The following is an 11,009-nucleotide window of genomic DNA, read 5'->3' on the forward strand; positions in this document are numbered from 1 at the left end:
AGCCGCGGGCTGGGAGTGGGCCTGGGCCCGGGGGCTGGAGCTGGAGCCGCGGGCTGGAGCTGACTGTGGGCCCGGGGCCCGAGACGTCACCGCCCGCCCCACAACAATGGAGCGGCGGCCGGAAGCGGCAGCGGGACGCCATTGCTGCCCGGACCCGGGGTAGACAACAGGCGCACACACACGTGGCCCCGGGGTGGGGATTGTGTGTAGGTGTGTGTGTACAGGTGTGTGTGTACAGGAGTGTGTGTATATGTGTGTGTGTGTACAGGAGTGTGTGTGTGTACAGGAGTGTGTGTGTACAGGTACAGGAGTGTGTGTGTGTACAGGAGTGTGTGTGTACGGGAGTGTGTGTGTGTAGGAGTGTGTGTGTGTACAGGAGTGTGTAGGAGTGTGTGTGTGTACAGGAGTGTGTGTGTGTGTACAGGAGTGTGTGTGTGTGTACAGGAGTGTGTGTGTAGGAGTGTGTGTGTACAGTGGGTACAGGAGTGTGTGTAGGAGTGTGTGTACAGGAGTGTGTACAGGAGTGTGTGTGTACAGGAGTGTGTGTGTGTGTGTGTGTGTACAGGAGTGTGTGTACAGGGGAGTGTGGGCTGATACAGGGGAGTGTGTACACTGGGGATGGGGGGTGCACATAGGGGAGAGTGTGCACAATGATGTGGAGGAGTGGATGTGGGGGTGTGTGTGCAGAGAGTGTGGATACAGGGGAGTATATGTACACATGTAGATTGCACACGGAGAGGGAGGTGTGGACACCAGGAACAGTGCGTGCACACGGGGAGAATGCTCTTTCTTTCCCGAATTGTTTTGCACAAATGTTATTTTTGCACACTTCATTTATACTGCCTTTTGTGTGATGTACGTGGCTTATTTCTAGTGCGTTGTCCGAGTTTCTGCCCCTGTAATTTCATTGTAACCTGTCCTCGCCGTACAATAAACTCAACTTGATACGACTTCTTTGCACAAAGACGCAATGAAGCCAATTCTCTGGTAACCACGGAACAAGGCAGCAGTTACACTCGCTGCACTGTGTTGCATTGGCAGATACGGTCAAACAGAACCACGCACATTCCAGACACATAACATTTTTTTAATGCAGGCACACAATGAAGCCAGTTCTCGCAGACTTTATGTGTAGGACGACAATAGACAATAGGTGCAGGAGTAGGCCATTCAGCCCTTAGAGCCCAGACAATAGGTGCATGAGTAGGCCATTCGGCCCTTCGAGCCAGCACCGCCATTCAATGTGATCATGGCTGATCATCCCCAATCAGTACCCCGTTCCTGCCTTCTCCCCACATCCACTGACTCCGCTCAGGGCCGGCCTTAGGAGGTGCGGGCCCAATTGGGAACAATTTTGGTGAGCCCCAGCTTGCCAGTCAAGGTGGGTAGAATCATAGCAATATAAATAAACTATTATAGACTTCATATCTCTATGGTAGAATGGAAAATAATCAATTGTTTAAGAAGGAACTGCAGATGCTGGAAAATCGAAGGTAGACAAAAGTGTTGGAGAAACTCAGCGGGTGCCGAAACGTTGCCTATTTCCTTCGCTCCATAGATGCTGCTGCACCCGCTGAGTTTCTCCAGCACTTATGCCTACCTTGGAAAATAATCAAAATGTGTGCTTAAAAAGTTAATGCAAGTTAATGGACCAAACTGATCTAAACTACATTTTAATATAAAATTACATATATGTAAGCCTACAGGTAACAAACAAAATGTGTAGATCATCTCTGAAAAGTACATTGTCACAATACCACTTGTTTTAGTGACTGTAAAATGAAAAAAAACAAATAGTTTTTATTTTTTTTAGTCTATTACTGTTTTACTGTTCTTTTTTATAAATCATTTTTTCTCGGGGTATCTAAATTTTATTAGTTGTTTAAGTTATGACATCGGATGGAAGCTGCATACCAAATCTCGTGGCACCTATGTGCAATGACAATAAAATATATTATTATTATTATTATTGAATGCAGGCTCAGCATCTAGGTCTTTGGCAAGTTCACTAGCGTCAATCATGGCTTCATCAAAACCTTTTTCCCTGTATGTCTTTAACCAGTTACAAAGCTTTTGAAATGAAGAAAGGCCTGTAGCAACATCCATGGTATCACTCTGAAGTTCCTTACTCACAAAATTTACATGAAAGAGGAAGGCGTGCCGGAGAACTAGTGAGACCAGGAACTTGTAATCCCTCATTTGACTAATGATTCAATAACTCAATCAAAGACTTTATTGTCATTCAAAAATTGTCACCAAATGGTGTAGTGAAATTTGACTTGGCAAGTTTCTTTCTGCCAGGAACTGTACAGTGGCTACCAGTCGTTCAAAAACTTGATGCCATCGTTTTGCTACTTGTCTGATGAGTTTTTCTACCACTTCACCAATAGTTTTTTCAGCAGATAATCTTTGCTGCAGTTCACAGCAACTGAGCATAGCTTGCACATGCTTTTTGGAGTTCTCATGCACAGCTAGTTTTGTACGAATGCTCGGCCAGTTATTAAAACCACAATTTGCAAGTGCAATTGCTGCGTTATTATCAAAAAGCTTGCAGTAGCAACAGAAGATTTTATCACTTGATACAGAGTATATTAGCCGTGGACGATCTACAATTTCACCATTTGGCAGTTTTCTTTTGCAGTGAGATTTTGAAAAACGTGATCCACTCTCATTCTTGGGGAAAAATTCTACCATCATTGTAGCTGGTCCTTTTTTCATTAAATAGTCCCTGACACTCTGACTCATCATTTCTGGCCATGTTGCAGGATCAACTGTTAATTCTACAAAACGGGCAGATTTTGAATTCCCGTTCTCCCGTGCCTCTGAGGCACCAGAAGTCACGTCAACAGGCGAGTTTCCTGGTTTGTCAAATTCAACACTTTCGAAATGGCCGATCTCACTTCTTTGCCTTTGGCTACACCCCTCTTCTTACTGCCATTCAACTATGTTCCGCCGATGTCCCTTTGTCTTTTACTCATGTTTACAGAAACCACAGAAATCTCTGTCGAACCTGCAATGCGGCGTTACATATATATTGCAATGTGTTTAAGGAGGAACTGCAGATGCTGAAAAATCGAAGGTACACAAAAATGCTGGAGAAACTCAGCAGATGCAGCAGCATCTATGGAGCGAAGGAAATAGGCAACGTTTTGGGCCGAAACCCTTCTTCAGACACATTGTATTGCAATGTGTTGTGTGTACATGACAAGCTGAGAGTAGATTACTCTAGCGCGGGGCCCAATTGGGAGCAATTGGTCCAATTGGCTTAAGGCCGGCCCTGACTCCGCTATCTTTAAGAGCCCCATCTAGCTCTCTCTTGAAAGTATCCAGAGAACCGGCCTCCACCGCCCTCTGAGACAGAGAATTCCACAGACTCACAACCCTGTGTTAAAAAGAGAGGAACCAGTGGATTACGGAAATGACCGAGACCTTGCATTTGGAAAAAATAAGATTTGTCTTGATTGACAAACCAGAATTATTTGTTAGAATATGGTCTCCATTTATTGAATTTTTGAAAAAGTGAATTGGTTTAACACAAGATCAGGGTTGAAACCTGAGTTACACTCAACTTTTCCTGGATCTATCTCCACAATCTTGTTACTGGGAGTTTCCTTTTGGGTCTCCTTTTTTTCCTCTATTAGTTTCTCTCATCTTTTTCTCTCTTTACCTTTATTCTTTAAAAAAAAATCTTAAAAAAACTGAAGCTATGTAAGAAATCTGTCATTAAATTGTCGTTTACTATTATCTGTATACATGCTTCTAATAAAAATATTTTTAAAAAGAGAGGAACCGAAGATGCTAGTTTAAACTGAAGATAAGACACAAAATGCTGGAGTAATTCAGTGGGTCAGGCAGCATCTGTGGAGAACATGGATAGGTGACGTTTCACAGAGTGCTGGATGAACTCAGCGGGTCAGGTAGCATCTGTGGGGAACATGGATAGGTGACATTTCACAGACTGCTGGAGTAACTCAGCGGGTGCAGCAGCATCTATGGAGCTAAGGAAATAGGCAACGTTTCGGGCCGAAACCCTTATGGGTTTCGGCCCGAAACTTTGCCTATTTCCAGAAGGGTTTCGGCCCGAAACGTTGCCTATTTCCTTAGCTCCATAGATGCTGCTGCACCATAACTCAGTGGGTCAGGCAGCATCTGTGGAGAGAAGGAATAGGTGACGTTTCGGGTGGAGATCTGCACCTCCTTCCTACACATTTTGTCCCACCCCTGCTCTCTTCCCGCTTCAGACTGAGTTTCGGGAAAAGGAAACAAGAGATTATAGACGGTGATACAGAGAGAGATATCGAACAAATTAGTGAAAGGTGCTAAAAAGTAACCATGATCAAGGATACACAAAATTGCTGGGGAAACTCAGCGGGTGCAGCAGCATCTATGGAGCGAAGGAAATAGGCGACGTTTCGGGCCAAAACCCTTCTTCAGACTGATGGGGGGTGGGAGAAAGAAGGAAAAGGGGAGGAGCCCGAGGGCGGGCGGATGGGAGGGTGGGAGGAGACAGCTAGAGGGTTAAGGAAGGGGAGGAGACAGCAAGGGCTAGCAAAATTGGGAGAATTCAATGTTAATGCCATAAGGACGCAAGGTCCCCAGACGGAATATGAGGTGCTGTTCCTCCAATTTCCGCTGTTGCTCACTCTGGCAATGGAGGAGACCCAGGACAGAGAGGTCGGATTGGGAATGGGAGGGGGAGTTGAAGTGCTGAGCCACCGGGAGTTCAGGTAGGTTTTTGCGGACTGAGCGGAGGTGTTCGGCGAAACGATCGCCCAACCTACGCTTGGTCTCCCCGATGTAAATCAGCTGACATCTAGAGCAGCGGAAACAGGCCATTGTTAACTGTGAGCTAGGTGAGAAATGAGTTACAATGATTTGGGTGGGGGAGGGACGGAGAGAGGGGAAGCAAGGGTTACTTGAAGTTAGGGAAATCAATATTCATACCGAAGGCAGACACAAAATGCTGGAGTAACTCAGCGGGTGAGGCAGCATCTGTGGAGAGAAGGAATGGGCGACTTTTCAGGTCGAGACCCTTCTTCAGACTACTTCAAGAGTGTTTTATTGTCATATGCACTGTAAACGCAACACCAGAACTCTTCCATGCAGCAGCATAACAGGCCTGTATATGTACAGTACACAGAGAGAACATCATAACAAGTGTTTAAGAAGGAACTGCAGATGCCGGAAAATCGAAGGTAGACAAAAGTGCTGGAGAAACTCAGCGGGTGCAGCAGCATCTATGGAGCGAAGGAAATAGGCAACGTTGGGCATGTACACTCTGGAGTTTAGAAGGATGAGAGGATTCTCATTGAAACATATAAGATTGTTACGGTGTTTAAGTAGGAACTGCAGGGTTTCGTGCCCGAAACGTCGCCTATTTCCTTTGCTCCATAGATGCTGCTGCACCCGCTGAGTTTCTCCAGCATTTTTTCTATCATAACTGAAAAATCCCATTATTATCGCAAAGTCTTATCCCAGTTTTATGGCCTGGCTTAATTTAGTTTAGAGATACACTGTGGAAACGGGCCCTTCGGCCCATTGAGTCCATGCCGACCAGTGATCACCCCGTACACTAGCACTATCCTACGCACAAGGGACAGTTTTAAGCCAATTAACCTGCAAACATGGATAGGTGACGTTTCACAGAGTGCTGGAGTAACTCAGCGGGTCAGGCAGCATCTGTGGAGAACATGGATAGGTGACGTTTCACAGAGTGCTGGAGTAACTCAGCGGGTCAGGCAGCATCTGTGGGGAACATGGATAGGTGACGTTTCACAGAGTGCTGGAGTAACTCAGCGGGTCAGGCAGCATCTGTGGGGAACATGGATAGGTGACATTTCACAGAGTGCTGGAGTAACTCAGCGGGTCAGGCAGCATCTGTGGGGAACATGGATAGGTGACATTTCACAGAGTGCTGGAGTAACTCAGCGGGTCAGGCAGCATCTGTGATGAAAATGGATAGGTGACGTTTCACAGAGTGCTGGAGTAACTCAGCGGGTGCAGCAGCATCTATGGAGCTAAGGAAATAGGCAACGTTTCGGGCCGAAACCCTTCCGGGTTTCGGCCCGAAACGTTGCCTATTTCCAGAAGGGTTTCGGCCCGAAACGTTGACTATTTCCTTAGCTCCATAGATGCTGCTGCACCATAACTCAGCGGGTCAGGCAGCATCTCTGGAGAACATGGATAGGTGACATTTCACAGAGTGCTGGGGTAACTCAGCGGGTCAGGCAGCATCGCTGGAGAACGTGGAATGGGGGACGGTTTGCGTCGGAAGCGTCCTCGAACGTACGTCAGGGAAGACCATCTCATGAGGCACAAAAACAGCTGGAGTAACTCAGCGGGACAGGCAGCAGCGCTGGAGGGAAGGAATGGGTGACGTTCCGGGTCAAGGCCCTTCTTCCAGGCGGACTATCTCGCCGCGGACACGGGGGCCTGCTGCTGTTTGCGAATCTTGTTGAACAGCTCCATGTACTGGATGGCGGTGTCCGTGGGGGTGTAGATGCCGTCGAGCTTTGTGGAGAACACGGATGGGGTCCCGGGCGTGTGGTTGCCCATGAAACTCTGCATGAATTCCATCATGAGATTCCAACAGTCGCTCGACACGATGCACGGACTGTATTCAACCTGCAGCCACCAGACAGAAAATAGTTTGTTCACTTACAGCACCTGTTTATATAGATGTATATAGAAATAGAAACATGGACAATAGGTGCAGGACTAGGCCCTTCAAGCCGATCATCCAGAATCACTACCCCGTTCCTGCTTTCTCCCCATATCCTTTGATTCCATTAGCCCCACGAGGTAAATAACTCTCTCTTGCCGAGTCTGCTGGAACTCGTAAAGCAGTCCCAAGGGACCCGACCTGAAACATCGCCTATCCATGTTCTCCACAGATGCTGCCTGACCCGCTGAGTTACTCCAGCACTCTGTGAAACGTCACCTATCCATGTTCTCCACAGATGCTGCCTGACCCGCTGAGTTACTCCAGCACTCTGTGAAACGTCACCTATCCTGTTCTCCACAGATGCTGCCTGACCCGCTGAGTTATGGTGCAGCAGCATCTATGGAGCTAAGGAAATAGGCAACCTTTCGGGCCGAAACCCTTCTGGAAATAGGCAACGTTTCGGGCCGAAACCCGGAAGGGTTTCGGCCTGAAACGTTGCCTATTTCCTTAGCTCCATAGATGCTGCTGTACCCGCTGAGTTACTCCAGCACTCTGTGAAACGTCACCTATCCATGTTCTCCACAGATGCTGCCTGACCCGCTGAGTTACTCCTGCACTCTGTGAAACGTCACCTATCCATGTTCTCCACAGATGCTGCCTGACCCGCTGAGTTACTCCTGCACTCTGTGAAACGTCACCTATCCATGTTCTCCACAGATGCTGCCTGACCCGCTGAGTTACTCCAGCACTCTGGGGCTGTTCTTGTGCTGTACTGTTCTATGTCTAGGAAGGAACTGCAGATGCTATGTTTGATTAGTGCGGGTGTCAGGGGTTATGGGGAGAAGGCAGGAGAATGGGGTTGAGAGGGAGAGATAGATCGGCCACGATTGAATGGCGGAGCTGAATCAATATGTCTGAAAGCACTGCAGATGCTGGTTTAAACCGAAGTTAGAAAGCTTGAGTAACACAGCGGGACAGGCAGCATCTCTGGAGAAAAGGAATAGGTGACGTTTCGGGTCGAGACCCTTCTTCAGACTCATACAGATGTCACCTGTTCCTATTCTCCAGAGATGCTGCCTGAACTGCTGAGTCACTCCAGGTTTTTGTGTCTACCTTTGGTGGAGTAGACTCGATGGGCCGAATGGTCTGATTCTGCACTAATGAACTGTGGTTCGATCCCGACTACGGGTGCTGTCTGTACGGAGTTTGTACATTCTCCCCGTGACCTGCGTGGGTTTCCTCCGAGATCTTCGGTTCCCTCCCACATTCCAAAGATGTACAGGTTTGTAGGTTAATTGGCTTGGTATAAATGTAAAATTGTCCCTAGTGTGCGTAGGATAGTGTTGGTGTGCGGGGATCGCTGGTCAGCGCGGACTCGGTGTTCCAATAGACAATAGAGAATAGGAGCAGGAGTAGGCCAGTCGGCCCTTCGAGCCAGCACCGCCATTCAATGTGATCATGGCTGATCATCCCCAATCAGTACCCCGTTCCTGCCTTCTCCCCATATCCCCTGACTCCGCTATTTTTAAGAGCCCTATCTAGCTCTCTCTTGAAAGCATCCAGAGAACCGGCCTCCACCGCCCTCTGAGGCAGGGAATTCCACAGACTGTATCCGTGCTGTATCTCTAAACTAAACTAATGTACGGGGTGATCGCTGGTCGGTGCGGACTGGCTGGGCCGATGGGCCTGTTTCCGCGCTGGGTCTCTAAACTAAACAGAGCCGGTGTGCTGGACGTACCTCCACAGATATGCCGCGCACACTGGGTCCCATGGTCACCGTGCCCACCTTGACCAGGAAGTCACCGTACTGGTAGCGAGGGCCACGGCTTTCGATCTTGTTGCTCTTGGCGTTCTGGAAGAAGCCCTTCAGCTTGATCATCAGCGTGTCGAAGTTGGTGTCCGCCACCAGGTACGGCCCGTTCTCAAACAGGGCGAAGCAGCTGAGAGGATACTCAGTGTTGTGCATGATGTACATGAACTTAGCCGGCTGCCCTGAGGGGGAAACACCACCTGTTCTCATTGCAAGTAAACTGGCACAGGACTCATAGAAACATAGACAATAGGTGCAGGAGTAGGCCATTTGGCCCTTCGAGCCTGCACCGCCATACAATGTGATCATGGCTGATCATCCAACTCAGTATCCTGTACCTGCCTTCTCTCCATACCCCCTGATCCCTTTAGCCACATCTAACTCCCTCTTAAATATAGCCAATGAACTGTGGCCTCAACTGCCTTCTGTGGCAGAGAATTTCACAGAATCATCACTCTCTGTGTGAATTTTTTTTCTCTCATCTCGGTCCTAAAATACTTCCCCCTTTTATCCTTAAACTGTGACCCCTTGTTCTGGACTTCCCCAACATCGGGAACAATCTTCCTGCATCTAGCCTGTCTAACCTCTTAAGAATTTTGTAAGTTTCTATAAGATCCCCCCTCAATCTTCTAAATTCCCTCTATGGCAAGAATGTCTTTCCTCAGATTAGGGAGACCAAAACTGTACGAAATACTCCAGGTGCGGACTCGGTGGCACGGTGGCGCAGCGGTAGAGTTGCTGCCTCACAGCGCCGGTGACCCGGGTTCCATCCTGACTACGGGTGCTGTATGTACGGAGTTTGCACGTTCTCCCCGTGGCCTGCGCAGGTATCCTCCGAGATCTTTGGTTTCCTCCCACACTCCAAAGACTTACAGGTTTGTAGGTTAACTGGCTTGGTAAATGTAAAAATTGTCCCTAGTGGGTGTAGGATAATAATAATAATAGTGGATGGGATTTATATAGCGCCTTTCTAATACTCAAGGCGCTTTACATCGCATTATTCATTCACTCCTCAGTCACACTCGGTGGTGGTAAGCTACTTCTGTAGCCACAGCTGCCCTGGGGCAGACTGACGGAAGCGTGGCTGCCAATCTGCGCCTACGGCCCCTCCGACCACCACCAATCACTCACACACATTCACACACAGGCAAAGGTGGGTGAAGTGTCTTGCCCAAGGACACAACGACAGTATGCACTCCAAGCGGGATTCGAACCGGCTACCTTCCGGTCGCCAGCCGAACACTTAGCCCATTGTGCCATCTGTCGTCCCGATAGTGTTAGTGTGCGGGGATCGCCGGTCGGCGCGGACTCGGTGGGCCGAAGGGCCTGTTTCCGCGCTGTATCTCTAAACTGTATCTCTAAACTAAACTAAGGGGCGTAGAGGTTTCCAGGTTAATTGGCTTTGGTTGGTGTCATTGTAAATTGTCCCGGGTGTGTGCAAGGTAGTGTGGGGATCGCTGGTCAGCGCGGGCTCGGTTTGCCGAAGGGCCTGTTTCCGTGCTGTATCTCTAAACTAAACTAAACGAGCGGCACAGACAGTGGCTCAGAGGATTACACGGGCGGGCTCTCAGTCCACCCAGACCTCACTGACCATCGAACACCCGTTCACACTAGTCCTGTTATTGTCCCACTTTCCCATCCACTTCGACACATTTGGGGCATTTTTTCAGAAGTCAATTAACCAACAACCCGCACGTCTCTGGCATGCGGGAGGGAACCCTTGCACTAAACGTTATTCCCTTTGCCACGTACCTGCACACTACGCACGGCCCGACTGTATTCTTGTACCATCTTTCTGTCGACTGCTTAGCCCACAACAAAATACTTTTCACTGGTAGACAAAAGTGCTGGAGAAACTCAGCGGGTGCAGCAGCATCTATGGAGGAAATATGGAAGGAAATAGGCAACGTTTCGGGCCGAATCCCGAAGGGGTTCGGCCCGAAACGTTGCCTATTTCCTTCGCTCCACAGATGCTGCTGCACCCGCTGAGTTTCTCCAGCACTTTTGTCTACCGTTCTCCGTGGTTACCTGGGACAGTGACAGCCGGCCCAGCGTGGTACGTTTCACAGTCCACACAGAAAGTCCCTTGCTTCACTGCGCCCAGTACTTCCAGCTTCTTGGTCAGCATGTCCACGGCCTGCTGGACACTCTTGCCCTCCAGCGCCGGGATCTGGGAAACACTGAAAGGAAGAGAATCGGCCGGTTACCAAAGCCCCCTTCCATTGACTGTGTTCCCTCCTCCCTCCTTCTCCCCCTCCCTCACCCCCCCATCTCCTTCTCCCCCTCCATCCTTCTCTCTATCTCCCCCCCCCCACCCGCCCTCCCTCACCCCCCTCCCCATCTCCCCCCCTCTCACTCTCCATCACCCCACCCCCCATCTCATTCTCCCCCTCCCTCCTTCTCTCTCTCTCTCCCTCACCCCCCCTCCCCTTCTCCTCCGCCCCCTCTTCCCACCTATCTCCCTCCCACCCAAGACAGACACAAAATGCAGGAGCAACTCAGCGGGCCATCCCTGGAGAGAAGGAATGGGTCTGA

The 11,009-nt window shown here is 49.2% G+C and overlaps 1 protein-coding gene across 1 annotated transcript; it reads right to left on the minus strand.

The window, feature by feature from the left end:
* Nucleotides 1–6,151: 6,151 nt before the first annotated feature.
* On the minus strand, nt 6,152–10,668 carry LOC116969825 (mediator of RNA polymerase II transcription subunit 20-like). Its single transcript, XM_033016607.1, has 3 exons — nt 10,503–10,668; nt 8,403–8,656; nt 6,152–6,624 (listed from the first exon to the last, which is right to left on the minus strand). The coding sequence occupies exons 1-3, from the start codon at nt 10,600–10,602 to the stop codon at nt 6,409–6,411; spliced, it is 570 nt and encodes a 189-aa protein (XP_032872498.1). The 5' UTR covers nt 10,603–10,668; the 3' UTR covers nt 6,152–6,408.
* Nucleotides 10,669–11,009: the final 341 nt, after the last annotated feature.

This window comes from Amblyraja radiata, unplaced genomic scaffold, assembly GCF_010909765.2.
Source record: "Amblyraja radiata isolate CabotCenter1 unplaced genomic scaffold, sAmbRad1.1.pri scaffold_1294_ctg1, whole genome shotgun sequence".
NCBI lineage: Eukaryota > Metazoa > Chordata > Chondrichthyes > Rajiformes > Rajidae > Amblyraja > Amblyraja radiata.